Here is a 24,825-nt window from a genome sequence, read left to right as displayed (position 1 = left end):
GTTTAAACATTATCTTATCATCAAGTGTAACTTATTATTTTGGTAAGCATGAGAAACACTGAAAAGAGAAGTCATATTTTAATCTTGTGGTGTCTGATCAGACAGCTTTCTAAGCTATTGGGCAGACGTCCCCTTCACACATTCTATTGCAACGCCTCTGTTCCAAGAGCTAAATTTAGTCTCAAAGGCAGCCATGTCTTTTACTATGTGGGGTATGCCTTTGTCTATACTAGAGCATTAAGAGAAAGGCTATCTGAAAAATGTTGAATGAACGGTAGGATCTAAGCTGCATGTGCTGCATGCAGACAGCCATAACAGTCTCTTACTTGTGAATTTTTATACGCTGCAGATTGAACTTACAGAATGTTGAACATTAACAGGAGAAGGCAGAGATCTGGTTGTTGATTTCAGTTTGATCTTCGTTCAGAACCAGCCCAATAGATTTAAATGCAGACTCAGAAGAGTTGGACAGGAGCTGTGTGAGGAATAAGAACAGCACAAACCAGCCAGGAAAACCACTGAAAATTAAAAAATTATAAATTCGACACAAAAAAGAGGTCAATAAAACAGACTTCAATTCAGGTAGTAACATAAAGAACTTAAGCACTAACTGACCTATCAAACAAGACATGAGGGAAACTGTTATAGTGGCTGATCAGACCACTGTTGACACACAAGGGGTATAAACTAACAAACAAATAAACTTAATTAAACAGGTAAATACTGGCCAGACACTAAGTATTTTTAAATTAACAAAACTATCCAAAACAAAGAATATCTAAACAAATGATTAACAAATTTCCCTTTCCATTACAACAAATGGTGTGACTATCTGATTAGCCTGGAACGACCAATTGAGAAGAAAGCTGGAGCTCATTGCATCCCTTCAGCAGCAGATCCAAATGAAACTGGCAACTCAAAGAAAAATTAACCAATTGCATTTTAACCAAAAATAACAAACTGTGTGTTTCACTGCAAATAGCTAACTTAAAGTCAGGCTAATGAAAAAATATTTGAAACGTGCAACTCATTTTGAAAATGAAAAATTTTAAGTTAGCACACAGCTTTAGAGTGTGACAGCAGGCTGTCGCAAGCTGATAACATAATATTATATATTAATTGATGTTTGTCGTGCCGTTGACATCAACTCTTACAAAAAATACAGAAATATTCCAACTGGTGACCTATTACCTTGTTTAAATCAATTAATTGATTGTCAGTTGCTCTTTGGTCTTCTCTTTTTCTTTGCAGAATTTAGAGTAGTTTTCAGACCCTGACTTAAAGTAAAAAGATCTGTCCTTTATTATCATTTTAAAGATTTTGTTTAAAGAATGAGGCTGCTCTGTGGCGCAGTGGGTAGCACTGCTACCTTGCAGCAAGAAGGCTCTGGTTTCAATTCCTGGCCCGGGGTCTTTCTGCATGGAGTTTGCATGTTCTCCCTGAGCATGTGTGGGTTCTCTCCGGGTACTCTGGCTTTCCCACAGTCCAAAAACATGACTGTTAGGTTAATTGGCTTCCCTAAATTCTCCTCGTATCTGTGTTGCCCTGCGATTGACTGGCAACCTGTCCGGGGTGTAGCCCGCCTCTCGCCCATTGACAGCTGGAGATAGGCACCAGCGTCCCTCGTGACCTCACCCAGGACAAGCGTGTCAGATAATAGATGGATGGATGGATGACTCATTGGCATCATTATGTATTTTCTCAAAACGAAAAGGATATAAAGAAGAAAACAAGAACACAGACTCTTGTATGTCTGGCCCCAGTGGCCTAATGGATAAGGCACTGGCCTCCTAAGCCAGGGATTGTGGGTTCGAGTCCCATCTGGGGTGGTACAGTTTTGTGGGGAGGGTGGATCTAGAGGTGCAGACATAGACCTTGCTGTTTGAGGTTCTCTATTCGAGCCCACAGTGCTCTCCAGGTGCAGCACAATGGCAGCCCCTACCTCTTAAGTTTTTTAATGCAAAGGTAATTTCTATAATTACCTCTTGGTAAAAAAAAAAAATTCTGTTATTTTTTTTATATTATTATCTGGATGGAAACTTGTTGCTGTCTCTTGTGTCAGCCAATATCATTAAAATTTTATTTTGTAGAACACTGCAAAAACCTCGCGACCCCACTTGGGAGTAAGCGCATTAGAAAATGGATGGATGGATGGTTTAAAAAATGAAAGAAGAAAATGTTTTTGGTTTGCTTTCCACAGATTCGTTATGCTATAATTTGCTATAAAGAAAATATAGTTTACTTAACTAGATTCAAACCTTAAGCTGAACTTGAACATGAAAAAAGTAGATAAAACAGAAGATAATGATGTGGTACTAACATTGTTAAATGCCAATGCATTCCTCCCTTCTGATTTACTGATAAAGAAGCACATGTATGCCAAACTCATCCACTAGATTAAAATTTTTTTTTACTTTTTTTGAAATACCTCCATAAATATCTGTGTTGCAGAAAATGCAATGGTCACCATTTCATTTCTGTTTAGACTTTACGTCAGTCTGAATTTATTTACTAGGAAGTCAATGCGTTAAACATCCTTTGCATCATTAGAGCCAAGTTTTTTAGGCCAATATAGTCATAATCTAGAGTAGATGTAATTGTTCTAAGCAGAGGGATTGACTGTTATACTTTTAAGATGCTCCGCTGGACTGGATTGGCTTTGAATTTAAAAACAAAAACTATTTATTTCAAAGCAGTTCCCATGTGACAGATATGTGTTATAGAGCAGATCTTAACAAGCCATTTCTCTTTGTGTTAACATTTGGTGCATTTCTCTTTTTAGAATAGCACATTTATTCTAGTGGTCAGCAGATACCACAGAAACACATGCACAGGTTTGGGTAAATATAGCAGTTGGCTTGCTCTGTCACAAGACATAGTTAAAGTTTAGTCTAGAAAGACCGTCGCTTTTATTCGTAATGTGTTCATGATGGCGACTGAAAGGCTACGCCGGACAATAATTGCCAGGAGTTTTACTCAAAGAATTAAGCGCCTCACAGGAGCAAAGGTGAGATAAAAAAATTTGCTTGAAGAGAAAAAAAAATTATTTTAAAAAAGAGGTATTTTGAGGGGAGTTAACACACTTATGTGTCAGTATAATCAGTTTCAGCAGCACACAAACACTCCTTCATCAGATTGTGTCACTCGTATTGACCTTCTTTAAACAAATTCATTGTGATGATCTGGCTCTGCTTTACATGCTGTCCTCCTGACATGTGTAGCTCTGTTGCTATACGCGTTGCCCTTGTCATGTGAAAATTGAGCATGTAGTTTTGTATGGAAGGAAAACACGATGAGCTTCTGGTGAAAGGTTGCTGTATTAAAGTGGGACACTGAGGTTAATGCGTGACAGTTATAGAGAAGTTTAACCCAGTTTCAGTCCACTGCAACTGCTCTGTCTTTTTCACTCGTTAGTATTTATATTGTTGTTAAACTTTCACTCCAGTACGTAAATAAACACAAAAGTATATTATGCAGTTCACACACTTTTTTTAAATGTATGCTTTTTGTAGACATTGGGTTTTATTGGTTCTACATTAGAACTGAGGTCTGGGTACAAGGCAAAATAAAAACAACAAGGCTTAGTTATTGATTATGGGTATGAAAGGAACGCCCAAGAAGGCTGTTGGGTTTTTTTTCAGCGCTAGACTTCCTGTGTTTCAGTTCGCTGCAGAAGACCCATATATGATGAACTACAGCTCAGCTTAAAGCTGGGGTGTGGTTCATCCAACAGTTGGTCTTTTTAAAAGGTTGTTATACTTTACCTGGTACTTAAATGGTTCCCTAGGCTTTGCTTGACGGCTATCTAAAGGATAGCTTAGCAAGATTTCAGGACACCCATGGATGCTTGAAGGATATCTTTCCAGATAACCAATAAGTACTAATAGGGGTACAGAGGGGATGTTTACAGGCAGGGGGGGATTTACCATAAGGCAATACTAGGCAGTTGCCTACTCTGTTTACATGTATGGTTAATACAATCTTTCCTTATTTGTGCACCTTAATTATGTTTTTGATAAAAATCCTAAAATGCTAAAATGCCATCAAAAAGCTTATAATATTAAGTGTGTCTCAGACCCGAAAGGTCCAAACAGACAGCAGCAAACCATTTGAAAACAAATGATGCAAAGAGCAGTGTTGCTAATTTAGCTCTTTAGTCGCTATATTTAGCGATTTCTCAGGCCCCTCTTGCACTTTTATTTCAAAAAAGCGCCTAGGGTCAAATCTAGCGACTTTTTTCTGTTACTACAGACTTTGGCGACAACATCTAAAAGCAGCGAACTCTGCTCTCCAGAGCGAGTAGATTGGTAACCCCGCCTCCTGCTCTCCTGTTGTATTTACTTTTGCCATCGCCTTTTTGGAAACACAAGAAGGAGCAATCAGCTAAGGGAGATTAGTGCTCGGAAAAGATCTTTCAAGAAAAGTCAGCTGAGTATAAACAGAGAGTAAAACTACAAGAAAAAGGACAAGAAGAGAGGGGGAAAACGTAGAATAATATATGTCTGTGTAATGGGTCTGTTTTATGTGTTGTCTTCTCAATTCAGAGGGCTCCCTGACTGTCTTTGCCTAGGGCCCCAAATTTTCTAAATCTACCCCTGCTTACAGGATCCTACACAGTATACCTACAGGGGGAAAGTTTGAGGAATGGATGTCTAAGGTACTTATTGGGTACCTTTTAGTATTCCTGTTTAATACCTACAGGGAACCATTGGCTTGTTAAGGAAAAGAATCTGCATGACACATGCAGGACATAAACCTACAGATAGGATTCTACTGTGCATTTATTTTCACCAGTTTCATAGAATTATATTAATTCAGCTGGGCGTAATGGCTTCTACCATCAAATATCTGCCTGTAAAGCATTTGGTAACCATGGTGACTCAGATGAGCTAGTACAGGGGTCTGCAACCTGTGGATCTGGAGCCATAAGCAGCCCTTTGTAATCTCTGTAATGGCTCTTAATTGTGGCCTAAAATGATAGAGAGAGGTAACTAATGTGGTATGATAACAAATGCCAGTCTTTGAAGCTTTTGGAATTTTTTTTTTTTTAAGAATATTTAATTGAATTTTCTCAACAAAATTACATTAAAATGTCCAGAAATATGTTTTTAGATCTACTTTTCTTGTCATCTTAGAAATTATGTGGGTTTTTGTTTAGATTTTTTTTCATCATATAATACCCTATGGAAAAATACATGCTTGATATTCATGAAATGTTTTACTTTTTCCAAAGCTAAACATTTAGATGTTGGATCTTTCAAATGGCAGTAGAGTTTCTATATAAGATATATAACAAAAGATAACAAGCTGTTTTATTAAAAAAGTTTTCTAATATTTGCGGCTCTAAAAGACTTTTACTCAGCTGAACTCTCGACAAATGGACTAATCTAAAGGTTGCAGAACTCTGAGTTAGTAGATCAACATTGCTGACCTCCTCTTGTTGCCTGGGCAGTGGAGGATGTGTCAATTTCACTGTTTACATTCGGAATATCTGTCATATTGTGAGAGCCATGGGTTTTCATAGGTTCTTAGTCAAAGGATTGGGGAAAATATCTACATTTTTGGTGCCACTAAAACTTTATTCCAGCTGTATCACTTCATTTAGCCTGTAAGAACTCCCCCAGATTATGACCTTATTGGCACTGAACAGGTAGCTGGTAGGTATGCTATAGCGTACCTGTCTTTTACAGTCGAAGCGCTACTAAATGTCTTCTGATGTCGACATCTTTCCTTGTTTTTTTTTAAATATTCTTTTTCCTTTCCTACAGGTGGAGGATAAAAATCTCCGGACAGCAGTGTACGTCAACGTAGCACAGCTTCGCCAAAGCATCTCCGAATCTCCCCCATCGGATCCCTCCCCCTGCTCGCCTTCCTCCCTAACACAGGAGGGATGGGAGGTTCATGTTGACGAAGAAAGTGGACAGAAATATTACTTCCACCCCGACACGGGGCGCACCACCTGGGACAAACCCTTTTTAGACTCCCCCACGGACCCTGAGCGGCTCCCTCCAGAGGTACCTTGCTCTCCGTCCCCCCCTCCATCTGACTGGGGCTCAGACTGGGAGCAGCTGGTGGATGAAACCACTGGTCGGCCTTACTTCTATAACCACATGTCCGGGGAGACGTCCTGGGACCCTCCTGAGCAGCAGAGCCCTTACCCCCCTCCAATGGAGCCTATGAGCATGCACAGGTTTCCCGATGACGGACCGGTAAGGACAGACAGCCTGGCTGCTCTACTTAGGCTTCCTCTGTCTCCTGTTTTAGCCTCACCCAGCGGCAACCTAAATACAGTCTGCTCTTAATGGAATGAAATGTCCTGCACCTACATTACAGACATGACTTAATTCATTATATCTGCACAGAATAGGCTCACCAGTCGTCCCAGATGACTTCTCTAAAATAACATTTGACCTCATTTTGTTCTTAAAACAAAACTAGTAAAATTATTCTTTGAACAGATTTCAAGGACAATGACTCAATATAAGAAAATTTGACCACAGTAGTACACATCTTTATGAGGATCCTCTCTTGGTCTTTTTATAGCTACATCCAAATCAGCAATGATCCCATTTTTGCCCTTGAATGACTTCATGTGAGCGATAAAAAGAGGAAGAATGGGCTGAGTTAGAATGGCACATTAAGGTCATGGAAGCTATTGCAACTTGTTTTTATGAGAGTTTAGCTTTGAGATCATTGGAGTGAGTCAGTGAACTCATCATTCAGTGACTGCAATGAGTTGGAAAAGATTAAACAAACAGTTTGTGTAATACGCTGAGAATTGGGAGTGAATTAATGGAATAACTTACGCATGCTTGTTGAAATTTCTGTCGAGATGTCAAAAGATCACACATTGTTATTCAAGACTTTATCACATGGCTTTCACTCTCTTAAACTAAGGGAAGGGTAAACAAACAAACTTTATTTTTGAAATCATAGTTAAGTATGTTTTTGGTCATCTTCAGTTAAGAGTATGATGTAAAAATGTTTCATCGCAATGAAATTTGGCCACTGTGGAAGTGATTGGAGATGTCTGCTTCTATTTTTTTATTGATAAAACTGAATCCGGGAAACCCACTGGGGGGAGGGATTGCTGGAAAGGACAGACAGAGGGATGGAATAATAGATAGTTCAATCTGAAAAACTCAAACAAAGAGAAAAGACAATTAGAAGAAATTTATTGATACAATTACTTGGTCTTTGGTGCTCAGACCTCGGCAGGAAACATAGCGCTGAATTTTGATAGATATGCATGAACAGGAGTAAAGAACAGGGCTGTTTCCCCTAGAACTGAAACTGGTGGTGGAGTGGAGATAGATGAAGGTGGTCAGTCTGTAGACTGAGCTCTTAGCGAGACGGTACGCTAGTCCAGTTGGATAACACAGGTTGAGAGAACCTGTCCATGATGAGCAAGCATAAGGCGACAGTGGAGAGGAAGAACTCCCCATTGGGAAGAAACCTCTGGCAGAACCAGGTTCAACATGGCGGTCTTCTGCCGGACCGGTTGAAATGAGACGCGGAATGCAGTAAGAGTGAGGGAGGAATGACACTCTGATGAAGCTTTAGCTACGATGGTGGAGGAGGAGATGGAGGCGGGTTGAAACAGGATCATCTGAATGAAGACACCAGCACCTCTACAGGAGCAGAAAAGTTGCCGGAGGCCTTTTAAGATTAACTTTCGATGCCTTTTGATTGGTTTTCATGGAGGTGTGGTTCCGAGCTGATTGGCTGCGTTGTAGGTGGATGTAGTCGAGAAATCAGTTTCTTCAGTTGAACTTCCGCCTATAGGTAGGCTCCATATTAAAACAGTATGACTGCTAAAAAATAGTCTGTGTTGTTTAGGAAATTATGAATTCAATTAGAGCGATATAAGCATATAAAAAGATGTAAGTCCCTTTGAAGTTATTTTGATATTAATACAATGTAGTTTTTTTTTTTTATCTTTTTTTATTAGAAAAATTCAATTTAAAAGAATAGGTGCAACTATATACAGTGAACAAAAAGGATAATTATTTGTTATAGTTATTTGTTTACAGAAAAACCAACGAAAATCCACAAAAAGAAACTCATTACAAACCCATATCAACAAAAACACTTTCCCTTTTAATTATCTACAGTGAAAAAATTCATGTTTATGCACAAAAATAAATCAAATTGTCCAGTCCTGAAAATATTTGCATTTACTGAGCAGTCCGAAAATGTCCAGTGTACTTGAATGCACCATGACAGAGCAGCTGTCCATAGGGAGTCTTCCTAGCAACACCAGGGTGTTGCTATATCTCACATGCTGTGCAGCGTTTTTACTCAGCGAATGTTACAGGCAGCTGGATTTAGATGCCTGCTTGTTTTCTTCAACAATTCAGCCAAAACTTTTATCACAATATATTTCTTAATTTCGGTTGATAGGATTGTATTTCAATATGGATATAAATAAAATAAAAGTTTATAAAACCGCTCCAGTATAACATTTAACATATATAAAATTTGCTTTAAAAAAATGGTAATGAGAATATGGGAAAAGTCATTTCCTTGTTACTGAATAAAAATACATTGCGATATATATTGATCTTGAATTATTGTTCAAGTTGGAAATGTTTTCATGTGATTAATCCAGTAATGCTGTGTTGCTCACTGCTGTTAAAAAAAATAGTTACACCTACGTACCCTTTTGGTTTGCTTTCCATTGTAGCTGCATGAGAAACAACAATTACTTTAATGACCATTTTGTTTTGGTGTCACTTTTCAAATTTGCTCTACAGGAAGATATTTGCACATCAATATTCTGCATGTCTTCACATCTAAACAACACTGTATTTGTTTGGTACTTGGATGCATCCAAAATATTAGGCTGAACTGGATATTTTCATGACAAATACGTGTATCATTACGCTCTGACCTATGAATATAGTGAAGTGAGTCCACCTGTGTTTAATTTTATCTCAGTATAAATAGTTTTAGTGTCTGCCTCAGAGGTTTCTTAGAGAACAAACTCTTTCCCAAGAGAAGAGTCACAGCAACTGATAAAAAAAGGTGGTTTTTTTAAACCATGTAGTCATTTTTTGTTTTTCTTTTAAAGAGAAACATACTAAACTAAAAAAAAATAAGTGAAAAACTTGAATTAAGGCAAACAGAATATAAACGGAAACCGAATGTCTGCACAAACAAAGCATATCTGATCTAAAAAAAGAAGTGACACAAAAATGTGTGTCAGAAAAATATGACACAATATCATAAAAAAAATGTAACTGCAAAAACAGCAGAGTAGTTTTAAATGTGAACATAAACCAAACACTGAGAGAGGAAATCCAATATGAATATTGAGTTAAGACCTAAATCTAAATGACAATCTGTGGTATACCAGCTGTCATAAAGATCAATGACTGTAATAATAGTAAAAGGTGAGGAGTTGCCTGTGTTGTTTTGGGGTAACTATATGTCACACTTTAGATTTTTTCTGAACTTTTATCAGATGAAAAAGTAATCCATACCTTTTCTTACTTCTGCTTTATCCAGAGATATCAATTTCAGGGTGTGAACATTTTTAAAGATACTATAGCCCATTGATCCCGTCCAAAATTATCAGTTAGAATCGGGTTTATCAGCCCAATTCAATTCAATTCAATTCAGTTTTCTATATATAGCGCAAATTCACAACACATGTCATCTCAAGGCACTTTACAATTCAACCAGATCATCCACTCAAGTTTTCTATCTAAGGAAAACCAGCTGATTGCATCGACTCATTGACTCGAAGGCGATCCCTCACACTAAGCATGCTTATAGCGACAGTGGAGAGGAAAAACTCCCTTTTAACATGAAGAAAGATAGAAAAATAAGATAATTTTCCTCTCTCTGGATCTATAAAGGGTTATTCTCATTACTTTCCTTTCATTTACATGTTTTTGTTATGCGTTGGAGTTTGTTTTCAGACTACATTTACCAGTACTTAATGTGAATGTCATATCTGATAAAGCCCAACTTTTCCTGTGTTTAACTTTTACTGACATTTAAATGAAAATAAATGATACATTTTGAAAATAAATGCTAACATGTGTTAACCCTTCAGCTCAAAGCTATATTATAAAGCTGTACCCACATGCAGTTTTTTTTTTTTTATTAATCTGTCATCCCCCTTATTTCCAGCCTCCTTTACCTGCGGAGGACTATCCCTCAGAAGATTACCCTGGTGCAGAAACAGCAGAGGCATACGAGGATCTCAACAATACCGGACCTCCCACCCTCCCCAAGGAGTACAGTCTCAGTCATGTGAGTCGGACCAATATTCCCCGGGCCAACCTGGATCGCAGTACCCCGCCTGGATGGAACCTGACTGTGGAACCCAATGGGACCTGGGTTTTCACCAGTGAAAACTCTCCAGATCAGGTATGCAGAGTCAACAAAGTCCTCATTACAGACTGAGGAGCATTTAAATGAGGTGTTGGTTAAGATCAATGAACTTTAAAATTAAATTGAATTTTTCTTTCCACAATTGTAGCAGATTATTTTACAGCTTTTTGTTCCTTCTCTGGTTTGAGTAGTTCTTCCATAAGCATTGCTAAGGATAGAGCTGGAAAAAAAATTTTGGGTGGTGCCACCCTCCCTTCTAAACATGTTCAGTACGGGTAATATGGTTCAGAAAAAGTCATGGCAAGACCCAGTTTTACCTCTAAAATGGTGCGCTGTAGGTGAAGTTTCCTTCAAAGTCTATAAAAACAAAACAATGCAATTTAAAAATAAAGTCATAAATATCTATATATCATAATATATTTTTTTTATTTTAATCAGTACAAGATTTAAATTGTTTGTTTTTTATGTTTTAAATTGGCTCTAAGATTAGAAATATATTATTAAACATCAGGGAATCAATAGAAACTGGTCCTAGGGGTTAGTGTGAAACAAGCATCCATTAAAGCTTTAATGTTCTCCAGGGGTAGCAGATTTAATTTTACTTTTGGAACCCTTTCTTTTTCTTTTTCATTTGTTCTAGCTGAAAGACTAAAGCTAACAACAATAGTATGTAAAATTTAGTTCATATTATTCCTTTTAATTTCCCAACTTATTTTTTATTCCTTTAAATTGCTCCAGAAGAAATCCTCTTATCACTAAGTTTCTGTTATTTTCTCTTTTTTCATGTCCCCCATTAAAAATGTTTAAAGATTTATGCAGGCAGGAAAAAGGTGAACCTTTATTTGGAAAATTTAGCAACAGTCAATATATAGTAGAAGGTGTTTTTTTGCAAAAGGAATCATAGTTTTATTAAAATGATCGAGTCAACAATACTTCCTGTAAAACTGCTACATCATCTACATTTCCTGCGGAAGAGGTGGGGATCATTTTGAGCCAATGAATCAAGATAAACCCCTTGAAATATAATTCAAACTTCTTTGCTCAGCTGTATTTTTAGATTAGTTAATAAACACAAAAGTACACCTCTGAAAATCATTTGGGAAGGTTTGAGAGTAAGGCTTAATGTGCCTCTGTGTTTTATAAAAGCCTGCAAATCACAATTATTACCTTCAGATTTAATTGTTAGAAATCAGTGCTAATTGTAGCTAAGCATAATGCAACCATTACGGTGAGTTAAGCAAAAAAAAAAAAAGCTAAACTTTTCCAAGGGACTTTGTTTTGTTGAGGTGTAGAGTAGCTGGAAATTTGCAAGGAGAAAATTAAAATCCAATCTAAAAGAGCTAACTTACCACATAGCAGGTTAGTTAACACAGTTAAAAGGAGTACTTAGAGGAATTCAGCATTGATATAGTTTCCTGCATACATTTAGGTCACAGAATGAGCTGTTTTAGTTAAATAAAATATATACGTATTCATTTTTCAAACTCTCTTTATGTGACTAAAAGTACTGGATGGGATGGGGCATAATGTTTGTACTTGTAACAATAAAAACGGTCTGTAAAAATACAAACATTATGGTAAGTTAAATGTCTGCTTCACTTCTGACCTGCATTGTTTCTCTGATGCTCACAGCTGCCATTATACTTTGTATCAGTGAGAAATATCTAGTGTTGTATTATTCTGGTACAAAAGAAAGAGATAAAACTTTTTTTTTTTTTTTTAAACGGAGGACAAACCTGCCCTCTTCCTGTCCTTCTTGAATCCTGTAACATGTTACAGAATAATAGGAAAATATCTCATTGGTAAATATAATTTTATTAGTCATAAATGCAATATTAATACCCATATTAACATTGGCCAATCTTGTGTAATCAGTGCATCACTAATCTATTTGGTTTTGACTTCTTACATAGGTTATATACCCTGTAAGATCACCAACTGTTTGAAAAATAAGTGAATCTTTTCTATTATCGCATTTCTTTGTTTAAAAATAGGTTACGCTATACATTTATTAATTTGGGTAGTTGTAAAATATACAGCAAAAATATTCCAGTTAAATATATTTCTGTTGTTTAACAGTGGATAAAGTCTGTAGATGATCAGGGGCAGACCTACTACTACCTGAGGGACGGCTCCAAGTCTGAGTGGAATCTACCTGAGGTGAAGATCCTGCTCTACTTTAAAGACATGTTCTCCAAATTAAGTCAAGAATGAACATTCTCTGTCAGTTTTCATTGTTTATGGTGTTAATTTTACTTTTGGACCTGTAGGCCCCAGGAGCTCCATCACACTCCAATGTGCAGAATGGTGATGAGAACGAAAATGTCCACATCATCAAAAACTGGAGAGAATCGAGGGCACCTGCTCAATTCTCCACTAACCAGGAAGATGGGGTACATGCATGAGCACACTCACACCCTGACAGACTCAGCATGTGTGCAGGAACTGTGTAACACTTCCAGGGTGTGTCCAACACCTAAATATAAAGCTCTAGTTATGCAGTAGGCAAGTAGTGTGTGGGTAAGTCTGTGTTTATCCGCCAACATCGGAAAGGTTTAACCCCTATTTAGCAAGGCAAATCTACTTCATAGCTCTCTGATTTAGGGAGAGGCAACATTTGCACAGAACCTGTGGAGTTTCTGGCCACAAATACAGGCTTTTGCTTTTCCTTACTACAAAAAGCAGGATCTAAAGGTTGAACATTTTGTTGAAGGGCACAGCTGGGGATGACTTAAACTGAAAGTAATACATTCATTCAGGCGACTGATAATGATCATTAGTGCCCAAACTTTTTGCAAGGAGGAAAGCAATGAGGACACAACATTTAAACTCTAAATATTTTAAGGTACAAATAGGAAACCTCTTAGAAAAGAGATCACTGAAGGATAACAACCTTGCATGGGTGCCCAGATAAAAGATATATATATATATGTATATATATATATATATATATATCAGCATAAAAACTAAACTAAAATAAAAAAGCATAGATTAGGATTTTAATATAATGTTCAAAACCTGGTCCTTAAAGACAACAACATCAGGCATTTAATGGCTGTTCTGCATTGCTAGGCTTTAATTAAATTAGCATTTAGCTTGCTTAGAATTTAGCTTAGCACCTAGCTTCAATCTGGGTTATTTTTACTCCAAGAATATAATGAATCAGCATGGTGCGATTAGCTTGAAGCTAAAATAGATCTTTGCGACTTTTTTCACTGAATTTCTTTTCTAATTTTGTCGGTTTTTCCAAATGATTCTTGGTTCAGAGCAGAATGCAGAAAATGGCCTTTGCTGTTTTGTCCTCTGGTGTAGGATTAGGGAAATAAAACAATAATAATATGTTTTTTAATGACACTTGGTCAAAGCATTCAATGTAAAAATTGTTAAATCAAATCATGTTTCAAAACAAATGAAATGAAATGAAATGGAAATGGTCAATATAAGTACAAAATTATGAAGGACTAATAGGGCCAGGCTAGAGTTTTCTTTTTTTTTTTATTTGAGAATAAAGTCTTACAATTACTTGAAAAAAAGTTGTAATATGACGAGTATAAATTCATATCATTACAAAAATACAGTTGTAACATTACGAGAATAAAGTCGTAACATTAAAAGAATAAAGTTGTAATATTACAAGAATAAAGTTGTAACATTACAAGAATAAAGTTGTAATATTACGTGAATAAAGTCGTAACATTACGTGAATAAAGTCGTAACATTACAAGAATAAGTTGTAATATTACATGAATAAAGTCGTAACATTACGTGAATAGTCATAACATTACAAAAATAAGTTGTAACATTACGTGAATAAAGTCGTAACATTATGAGAATAAAGTCGTAACATTACATGAATAAAGTTGTAATATTACGTGAATAAAGTTGTAACATTACGACTTTATTTTTAGAAAGAACGCTTCAAGCTCCGACCAGCATATAACAGCCGACCAGCTCCACCAATCAGCAACCTGAGTTCACTTTGACCTATTGCCCAATGTGATGCCGATGTTAAAAGATTTTCTTATTTATGAAACCAGAGCCAAAGTATAACTTCACATAATTCTCGACATTCCTCATTTTAGGGAAGAAAGTGCTTTTTGTAAGAGCTGTCATAAAATACAAATTTTCTCTCATAATTTTAGGACTTAATTCTCTTAATATTATGACTTTATTCTCATAATTGTATTACTTTATTCTTATAATGTTGTGACTTTATTCTCGAAATAGAAGAAAAAAAATCTCTAGCCTGGCCCTAATATGCCGTCTTACAAAATACATCCAATAGAATGGTTTAATCCCACTGAGTCCCAGTCCAGAACTGCATGGCATTCTGGGGGATGTAGGCAGCGAAACGCCTCTAAGCTAAGCTAAACAAGGTTAAAAGTAGAGCGGACTTTTTTTTTTAAGGAAATTTGTTACTTTTAGATAGGGTTTTGGTTACAATTTAAATTCAAGTTTTTTTTTTCCGATTGTTAATTCAAATGCGTGTTGGCCTAGTGGTCAGCGCAGTGCGCTTGTGACCTGAGAAGGTTGCAAGTGCCCGGCTCGATCCCCACAGCCTGCACTCTGGGTTCCTGAGCAAGACCCTTAAATGGGTCAAATGCAGAGGTGAATTTCCCCATTGTGGCACTTACCTTACATTACATGACAAAACAGTTGTCTATAATTTAAAAGTCTTAAAGGGTAATATATTTATCAACCAGTGACACAGCCCTTTTGTGTTGGTTCATTATTTTTTACCAAACTGACTGTAAAATCCTCTTCTGTGTTCTGATTTAGAGGTTTGTGCAGACTCATCTGAGGAACACATCAGACCACAGCAGCGATAGCTCCAGTACAGGAAACTCTCCAGAGCATTACGTAAGNGCATTCTGGGGGATGTAGGCAGCGAAACTCCTCTAACCTAAGTTAAACAAGGTTAAAGGTAGAGAGGACTTTTTTTTTTAAGGAAATTTGTTACTTTTAGATAGGGTTTTGGTTACAATTTAAATTCAAGTTGTTTTTCCCGATTGTTAATTCAAATAAGGGTTGGCCTAGTGGTCAGAGCATTGCGCTTGTGACCTGAGAAGGTTGCAAGTGCCCGGCTCGATCCCCACAGCCTGCACTCTGGGTTCCTGAGCAAGACCCTTAAATGGGTTAAATGCAGAGGTGAATTTCCCCATTGTGGGACAATAAAGGCACTTACCTTACCTTACAAGACAAAACAGTTGTCTATAATTTAAAAGTCTTAAAGGGTAATACATTTATCAACCAGTGACACAGCCCTAATGTGTTGGTTCATTATTTTTTACCAAACTGACTGTAAAATCCTCTTCTGTGTTCTGATTTAGAGGTTTGTGCAGACTCATCTGAGGAACACATCAGACCACAGCAGCGATAGCTCCAGTACAGGAAACTCTCCAGAGCATTACGTAAGTCAACCATTTGCTCTTCCATTCCAGCTGTGTGACAGTCAGTAATCTAAACCCGTTTACTTCTGTAATCTGCCCCCATATCTGAGTTGTGTGTTTTTGTTTTTCTTCCTTAAGGCTTTTGATTTTAGACCCTGGAGAAATCCTTATTATTTGACCTCAAAGTGGCTGCGCTACAATGTGGGTTGTTAGTTTAAGCGCTCACCTGAGCTTTAGACATAGATAGCAGCAGCTATCTATGATGAGCAAAAGGTGTGACCATAAATAACATAATAAGCTTTTTTTCCACATTTTCCATTCATGATTAATTTATTTAAATCACTCCACCTTTTATTAGTAATCAGTATTTTCCCTGCAAGAATATAAACAAACCGCCTCATCTGGGCTCGGTATCAGTTCCATGTCAACCCTTGATATCAGTTCAGGAATTCAGTGTTATGTGTTTCTAAAAGCAGAAGCACAGTTTAAATATTTTTGCATCAGGATTCTAATATAAATTTTGGTTAACAAAATATCTGTTATGAAAACTAAGAATAGATCAGTTGATTTATTTGTAAGAACTAATTATCTTTTGCATCCTAATGACTTAGAGATTCGATATTCTCTTTACTTCAAGATTTTATTTTTTAAAAAGGAAGTGATCTGAGGCATGTTTTTTTTTTGTAACGCAGATGGCAAAATGTCGCAGCTGTTTACACATCAGTGCTTTAAAGCATATTCTGTGTATTGCTGCTCTGAACGCATCTTTGCACAGCTCTCCTCCAACCTCCTGACTTTAACTTCCTGCTTTTCAGCTCAGTTTAAAAAGTACTTTGTTGGCTTATAAAACAAGTTATGACTTAGCTATTGTTTCATTAAAAACTGAACTGTCTTTGAAGGGTTAGGGTGAGGTGAACGTAGTGAAAACAGTCTAAATTAGAAAGCTCCATTTCCCCATTAGTGAAGCTGTTTGCAAAGCTGCGCTTTAAGTTTCACTTTCAGTAAGTGCTCTTTTGTTTTGGTGGGTGAGTCTCAGTTTACGCAACATTTCAACCCTTTAGTTTCTACTGACTGTGTGATGTTTTACTTTAGAACGTAACATTTATCGTTGAATATCTATACTAATATAACGTTACTTACATCAGGTGATTGCTGCTAAATAGGCGCTATTTAAAAACCAATCACCCTGCAGGACAAGACGCCTTGTGCTTGCCTTAAGTGTTTATCTGCAAACTTCAGATGTTGATTTCTGTGGTCAGGATGTAAATGTTTTTGTCCCTTTGCAGATGTAACTACACTGCAACTGTTGCAAAGTGAAAACAGTTTTTGTTTTGTTTTGTGCATTTGGAACATTGTCTCTTCCATCCCATCTTTTCATGTAAGCAAATACAAAAAACAAATGTCAAAAAGATTAAATATTGTAATTTCTGAATAAATTGCAGGTACAGAACTTGGAAAAAGCTGGAATTCTTAATAAAACAAAAGTTTGTGAGAATGGAAAGAAAGTTAGGTAAGTTGCAATGTTGCTCTTTTTCTTTCACAACTTTTATGTTCTTGTGTTTCTTTTGGGTTTTTTTTTATGCACCTAAACAGTATAAACTTAGATTTTTATTAAGTGCATCAAACGAAAAGCATTAATTCAGATGCATAAGAAATGTTAGATGCAACATTTGTACATGCTGTTCTATAAGCACATTTACTACTTGCAGGGTTATTCTTTCTGCATAATGCTATCGTGCTTTGCAGAATGGAGGCCATAAGCCTTCAGTTTTGCTGAGGTATTCAGGAACCTAAATTTAGAGGTGAGGTTATTTAAAAAACACCTAAAATGTAACACCCCCCATAAAAAACAAATTAAAGTGCTATAAAAACAACATTTGAAATGCAAGATAGAAATATGTAGAGTAAAGGCAAGTTTTTTAACCCTTTATTGTCCAAGTTACTGTATTTGGTAACTTGGACAATAAATAAATATAAACACCACTTTGCAGCAAACGGGGCTAAATGGTGATGTTAAACGCGGTCTGCAGGGTCCACCTCTGTCTCAAAGCTGACACTACAGTTTAAAACGTAATAAGCTTAGTAAAAAAAAGCTCATTTAAAAGGTTTAAAAGCTGATTTAATAATCTAAGTTAGTACAAAAAAGGTGAGAAAAATGGTTTCTTTCTTTCTTTCTTCATATAGACGCACTTTTTGATTTTGTTTTTACGATAATAGGGCACGTTTTTTTTGCAGTTATATTGTTAATATTTCTTATGATGCTATGCTCTGACAGAAAGGCTGGGGGCTGGATCAATTTAATATTTTACCCTGACAGTTAGTTTTAATAGTTTTTTAGGAATTTGGGTGTGTCACTTTAAGCTGGCAGTGTGGGAAGGTGCCAAGTGAAAACTTGTGAGCAGAGGGAAGCCTGGCGTGACTTAACCTTTCCAAATTCGGGCTTGAATAAACATGCAGTGGTCCAACACCTGCAGATCGAAACAATCTGGGAACCTCAACCTTCACTGTTCCTGCCGACTCATAATAAAACCCAAAGAGGAGAATGGCTGCCAGTTGTTCCTTTTGTTATTTTTTTTTTTGTTCCTGTGGCTAAACTTTCCTTTAAGGTGCTTGAAACGGCAATCTGTGAACCTCTGGCATTAAAGCACTATGCTGTCATATTTTATAAGCTGTTAGCCAGAATGATCAAAATCACATGTAGTTAAGTCTGAAACTGTAATACCCTGCTTTTAATGTATCTAAACAATAAGATTAATAACTGAGATAGATAAACTGATGTTTTTTACATTGTCTTTTGGGTTTTTTGCAGGAAAAACTGGGCTCCAACATGGACTGTTCTTCACGGAGGAGTCCTGACATTTCACAAAGACCCCAAACCCTCACCAGGCGCTGTGGTAGGGTCCACACTCTATTATACTCGCTAGAAAGGCACAATATGTTTTGTCTGCGAATTAAATGTACACTTTTCAGCCCTTTAAGAAAACAGATGAAACATTGCGGCGCAGCCTTGGCTTTTGTGTCAGAGGACACACAGTAGACAAGCCTTCGTGCCTCAAGTGGCGACGACAGCTATTGTTTAAACTGCGGCTCGCCTCCTGGAATGCAGCGCAGTAAGTTTGGCAAACAGCTGGATAATTTTTTGGTTTTCACCCTGCAGAACAGGACCAATCAGATTGTTCCAGAGTTCACGGTGGATCTGAAGGGCGCTACGATTGGCTGGGCCACCAAGGACAAATCCAGTAAAAAGAATGTTTTAGAGGTGTGTCTGTTTGTTGACACTGAAAGCATGCTGAGAGTGCTGTTGCATGGATGGTTTTAACTTCAGCAAATAAAACCCAAATCAAATGTAGTTATAAAACACTAAAGAGCTGAGATTTGAATCATTGAATAGCAACTTTGATTAAATCCTCTTTCCTTTCCTTTTGTCAGCTCAAAGGGAAGAACGGTGTGGAGTTTCTCATCCAGTACGACATAGAAAGCATTATCTTCGACTGGCACAAAGTTTTAACGGACACCATTCGACAGCTCGTAAGTCTGCTCAGCGACCTGAACAGCTGCTGGAAATAGTTGAGCAAAACAAAAAACAATCCAGCTCTTATGGGAATGTTTTGAATTTGCAAATTAGGATTGCTTAATCTTTCCACCACACAAGGACTGATTTTACACTTCTGCTTATATTTACACGTAAAGCCATACGCAGAAAATGGTGAACTTTTCATAAAACGAGGAAATGGGAGGAACAACGTTGGCTGGGTTAAAAAGAGCCATTCTGCCTCCTCTTAATCTCATTGAACATCTTCAGTTTTGTTTACATGGCTTCTGCACGGTCAGAAAAATCCGTATAAAGGGCTGGATAGAAAGATCCTCACTACATAGAGCTGCTGAAGCGAACAACGCAGCGGCTCTTTCTGCAGAGCATTTCTGCTCCTTATTGTCTTTATTTATTTTTATATTTATGCTCTTTATTTAAAACTAAAACCTTCTTGTTAAGGTTTTGTTTATTTCAACGTAAAGGAGAGTGAATATTTAAAAATTCTTTTTTTTTTTTTTAAATGAGTTAAAAAGGGCCTTAAAGTTAACACCTCAAAAGGTTTCAACTTTTTCTGCTCTTCCATCTCAGAAATGTCATTTTACTTGGTTACATTATAAAAAGGGTTGTTTCTTTCCTTCTTGCATCAATAGTTTTGTTTTTTTTTGTATTTTCATGTGATTCATATTTTTTTCTAGATTCAATCATACATTCTATGTGTTTTAGATCTTATTAAATTTGGTTTTGTAACAAAAGTAGAAGGAGATTTTGGGGCAAATCTGCTCATGAAACTGGCTTCTTGTTCTTCTGTTGAAGAAAATCAAATAAAAAAATTCCAGTGACCTTTTCATTTTATTTTTCCCTAGAAGGATTTTTATAAAGGTTAGACTATAATAAACGACACATTTTTATAACTGTTGGTGTCGACCAGAGCCTGAAAAACAATTCAGTTAAGAATATTTTCTACAGAAGCAATAGACTCATGTAGAGCTGAGATAATACATTTTTCAAAAATTTAACAAATAAAAAAAGGAAGGAACATTTGCTCTTTGATTTTGGTATATTTTTTAGGATGTTATTTAATAACTTATCTGAATTGTGTGGTAGACAGAAATACAATGGGAAGACCCCTTCCCTGCACATGTCATTCTCCTGGTTTTTGCTTTACTGTTTCTGAGAGTTAAAATGTCTTCTTTTTATCTGACTCTTGGTATCAGATAAAATAACAGATCTTTCTGCTTTTAATTATAAAATTATACTAGTAACGAATGCCGCAATGGTACTACATCATAAGATATCTAGTGGTGAAAGAGTAAACGGCACTTAAATGCAGAAAATATTCAGAGAATCCATCAGTGACAATGATTGTGAATTTGCACGTTTTATGACTTTCCTCTCCTTCCTCCGTCTGTCAGGACTACCAGGACCACCCGTCTGAGGAAGAGGATGGAGACCTATATGAGAAAATCGTAGAACGAGACATCAAGCCTGCGGTTGGAGCAGACAAAGTAAAACGTAGGTTAACATTTTTAGAAAAAAGCCTCCGATTCAAACTAATCTGGATTCAAGCTGGGAACAAAAAGCAGAAGAGTACGAGATGACTAGAAGGACTCAGATATGGAGGAAGATAGTTCTAAATAATAGTTCAAGAGCTTAGCAGTTAACTTTTCTCCTGCCTGTGGACAGCAGAGCAGATCTTGCATCTTTAACCTGCCTGCATAGTCATCGTTCTTTCCCCTCCACTAACCTACCTAGATGTCTGGTTCGATCAGTTACTCACCTTTGACAGACAACCTTATAAGGAATCCATCTCCACAAAATCTCCCAGATCTGTTAAATTTTTACCAATCTGACACTCAAAAACTTATCCATGCAATTCTATCTTCCAGATTGGACATTACGAGTTGATCACTTCCATCCTTTTCTCCTTCCATTGGCTCCCAGTCCCAGTATTAGATTATTCTACTCACCCGTAAAACCAGGAAAGGTCCATCCTATCTATTAGCCGTGTCCTCAGCTGGTCCAGGGGCCAGCATCTCCAGGTCCCCTTTGCTACGCTCCCTGCTACGTTTGGCAGAACACGTTCTCACCTCCACCTAAAGGAAGCAAAGTCTGGATTCTTTTAAAGTTGATTTTAAGCTATTTTGTTAAGTAAATATTCTTATAGTCAAATCTATTTTACTCTTGTCTTGTTTTTTTTTTTCTTGAAATAAATAAAAGCATTATAGATTAAATCTAATATTGCTAGATTAGCCACTTTAGCTTCAACTATTGCAAGGCAATGTGGATCATTACTAAAAGACCAAGATGGTGAAATGACTTAGCAACCCTTAGAGATAAGTTTAAGACCTCTGGGATTCATGCAGAGCTTATAAAGCCTCTGCTTCTCGATATTAACAGGAGGAAACGTGGTTCTGGTATCAGTATAGGACACTTGGTTGCATTGGTTTTATAAGCATTAACTCTGGGACAGACTCAGAGTTCACTGGAAGGACTGTATTTCCCTCTGGCCTGGGAACGCTGGACCCATATACACTTACACAGGCTTTAGAGAACTATATTTGCAACAAAATCTTGAAATATCTTGTTTGTTTTTAGCCCAAAGGCCAAGCGTATCGCAGTCCCCCAGCGCTGCGGGGGAAACGGATCCGAAGAAGGTTCGGACCAAGCTCATGAAGTTCCTCATGAAGCGGCCAACGCTGCAGTCGGTCAAAGAAAAGGGTTATTTCCGAGGTCAGTTCATGCCAGGATGCTTAGATAATGATTTTATCAATAGCTAATAAAAATAACCCCCCATTTGCATTATCAAATATTCAATGCTTTATTGTTTTAGGTGCATTTTAACCTATTTTTTAGGTCTTTAGTTTCAATGTGTGACATTGAATTTGACACAGGTAGAAAATATAATAACTGACTACAAAAGTATAAAAATAATATGTATGGTTGAAAATTTTATGCTGGTATTTGTGAGGTTTAATTGATATATCTCCAAAGCAGTTTTGTTTTGATTTTCTTTGTCCTTAGCTGCGTATTAAAAGGCTTTTTAATGTATTTTTTTGTCACGCTGCTAAAAATAATGTTCTACTTTTGTTTAGAAAATGTGTTTGGTTGTCATCTGGCCACGCTGTGTGCTCAGGAGAGGGCCACCGTTCCTAGTTTTGTGGAAAAATGTGTTAAAGCAGTAGAAAGGAGAGGTAAGTGAGTTAGAAAGGCTAAATAATGATAAAATCTTTATTTGTTTTATATGAAACTACTTATTGAGAGGAGCTGCTGTGTGGTTTACAGGTTTAGACATTGATGGGCTGTACAGAGTCAGTGGAAACCTTGCTGTCATACAGAAGCTTCGCTTCAAGGCGGATCATGGTGAGCTTCCTTAATGATGTCTTTTAAATTTAAACAACAGCGCCCCCTGCTGTTTTTTTAATAGTTTGTGCTTGTTGCATTATCCAGAGGAACTGGACCTTGAGGATGGTCAGTGGGAGGACGTTCATGTCATCACCGGAGCACTGAAATTATTTTTCCGAGAGCTTCCTGAGCCTCTATTCCCCTACAGCCACTTTAACAGCTTCATTGCAGCCATAAGTGAGCACATTTTCACTCCTTATTTTATCAATAATTTTGCAAAACCTCTTGTTCTATTTGAAGGATTTTAATAAAGATTGCTCTATATTTACAAAGTATTAACTGATAACTTATTTTGCACCATTTTCCTAGGAATTGCAGATTACAACACAAAGCTGTCTCACATTTTTGAGCTGGTTAGATCACTTCCTCCTGCAAACCATGACACTATGAAGCTGCTTTTTGGGCATTTACAAAGGTTTGATTTTTTTTTCTACTTTTGCTAATTTTATAATGCTAATTTGACAATGTCATTCAAAAGTTTTTACCTCACTTTCACCAAAAATTGTACTCGAGATTGAATCTAACTTTAAAAAGTGGGGCATTTATTTTTAACCTCCTTTAATTTAGAACCATGAAATGATTGCAATCTCTTGCCTTTAGAGTGAAATCTATTTTCCTGCAGGAGATATATTTTTGTGGTGGGGCTGATGGGTGACTTGTAGTTTTTTCTTTGAATATCAGGGTAATTCAATACGGTGAGAGCAACCGGATGACTGTGCAGAACGTCGCCATCGTGTTCGGCCCAACGCTGCTTCGGCCGGAGACGGAGACAGCGAACATCACCATGCACATGGTCTTCCAGAACCAGATCGTGGAGTTCATCCTGAATGAATACAACCGTCTGTTTAGCTGAAGCTAAAACAGTCACGCACATCTGGACGAACGTGTAAAAAAGTGCTAGACTTTTTGTTTTCTTTCTTTTTTTTTTTAAGATTTCCCATCGTATGCACATCAGCAGCTTTAGTACCACATGTGAAATTAAAGATGTATGGAATAAATTAAAAGTGCCGTTGAAATTAAGCTGCCAAGATAAGGGATTTGCTCTGTATGTTTGTTTTTTTTTTTGCCTGAGGACGTTCGCACTGTCAAACTCTCTGTTCCAGTATTGTAGGAATAAGTCTGAGCTGCACTGATTTTACTTTTCTTCAGTGAAAGAAGCACTCTGTGTCAAACTGCTTTCAGAATCTAAATGTTCGAAAGCTGCTAAAGCCACTTTCTCCTATTTGATGCTTGCTTTTCTCCTCTTAGATGAAGTAAAAATGTCCAAATCAGTTTGGTAAAACCTGGGAAGCATTAACGCTGTCTTAAATGAGCTTTTATCTTTTTTTTTTTTTAAGCATTTAATCTCTTTCTAACGTTTGTTTAGGATCTGATGTTACATGATATCAATTCTGGTAATAACTGTTATTGTATTCTTACATCTTCCATTTTTTTTCCTCTCACTCTTCCCATTAAATTTATTGTAATATAGAAATGTATAAATAGATGAAATTATTGCCAACATGTTGGTGTGAAGTAGAAAATGGATTAGATGTAGATTGTAAAAGACTGTGAGAGTATTTTTTCAATTATGCTGTACCTGAGGAGTTTGTAAGATAAAACAGTGAGAAGAAATAGTTATATATTAACAGATTGAAGTCAACTTAATCTAACAGCCAACAGAAAAGAGGAAATTAGCATAACTATATGTCCTGTAAATAGTAATAAATGGTATAGTTATGCTGCAAGCTGGTGGAAAAAAGCACAAATTCTTTCTATAATAAATTAACTTTTGAAAAAAAAAATCAAGGTTTTCTTTTTTCTCTTTTAAAATGTGTCAGATATTTATTGTTGTATGTTAAATTTGTGGCTGCTCCGATTCTATGAGGCCCTTGGAAGAAGTTCATTAGGGGCCCACTTCCAGCTGCACCTATCAGAGGTTTTACAAACTGGGAGGGGAAGCGAGTTTTAATGTTATGCCCACAAGCAAGAATTGGACAAAAAGGCCAGTAGTTGTTGAATCTACCAACAAACACCAGTTCAAAAAGAAGTAAAAGAAACCTAAAAAATTTAGTACATTTATTTAAAATTGTGATATTTTTCAAATGAGTAGCTCTAAGTAGAGTAGTATCCCTGTAATTGAAAGCAAAACAGCGAAGTCATCAATTTCATTGGGTA

The 24,825-nt window shown here is 36.8% G+C and overlaps 1 protein-coding gene and 1 non-coding gene across 2 annotated transcripts in view; both read left to right on the top strand.

Moving 5' to 3' along the window:
- LOC107093235 (rho GTPase-activating protein 27-like) overlaps positions 1 to 24,429 on the top strand; it is a 43,532-nt gene extending 19,103 nt beyond the window's left edge. The window contains exons 3-18 of the mRNA XM_015388161.1: positions 5,769 to 6,209; positions 10,141 to 10,380; positions 12,424 to 12,504; positions 12,615 to 12,737; positions 15,124 to 15,204; positions 17,177 to 17,244; positions 18,544 to 18,628; positions 18,892 to 18,993; positions 19,164 to 19,262; positions 20,679 to 20,778; positions 21,862 to 21,996; positions 22,359 to 22,457; positions 22,549 to 22,626; positions 22,714 to 22,845; positions 22,978 to 23,083; positions 23,350 to 24,429. Coding sequence (XP_015243647.1) covers positions 5,769 to 6,209; positions 10,141 to 10,380; positions 12,424 to 12,504; positions 12,615 to 12,737; positions 15,124 to 15,204; positions 17,177 to 17,244; positions 18,544 to 18,628; positions 18,892 to 18,993; positions 19,164 to 19,262; positions 20,679 to 20,778; positions 21,862 to 21,996; positions 22,359 to 22,457; positions 22,549 to 22,626; positions 22,714 to 22,845; positions 22,978 to 23,083; positions 23,350 to 23,521 — 2,142 coding nt within the window. The 3' untranslated portion in view covers positions 23,522 to 24,429. The remainder of the gene's footprint in view (positions 1 to 5,768; positions 6,210 to 10,140; positions 10,381 to 12,423; positions 12,505 to 12,614; positions 12,738 to 15,123; positions 15,205 to 17,176; positions 17,245 to 18,543; positions 18,629 to 18,891; positions 18,994 to 19,163; positions 19,263 to 20,678; positions 20,779 to 21,861; positions 21,997 to 22,358; positions 22,458 to 22,548; positions 22,627 to 22,713; positions 22,846 to 22,977; positions 23,084 to 23,349) is intronic.
- trnar-ccu lies at positions 1,757 to 1,829 on the top strand. The gene has a single exon. It is a non-coding gene; the product is annotated as a tRNA-Arg (tRNA).
- Positions 24,430 to 24,825: the final 396 nt, after the last annotated feature.

The sequence above is a fragment of the Cyprinodon variegatus genome, unplaced genomic scaffold, assembly GCF_000732505.1.
Source record: "Cyprinodon variegatus isolate N-32 unplaced genomic scaffold, C_variegatus-1.0 Scaffold18, whole genome shotgun sequence".
Taxonomy (NCBI): domain Eukaryota; kingdom Metazoa; phylum Chordata; class Actinopteri; order Cyprinodontiformes; family Cyprinodontidae; genus Cyprinodon; species Cyprinodon variegatus.
This window is presented reverse-complemented; position numbering and strand designations above follow the sequence as displayed.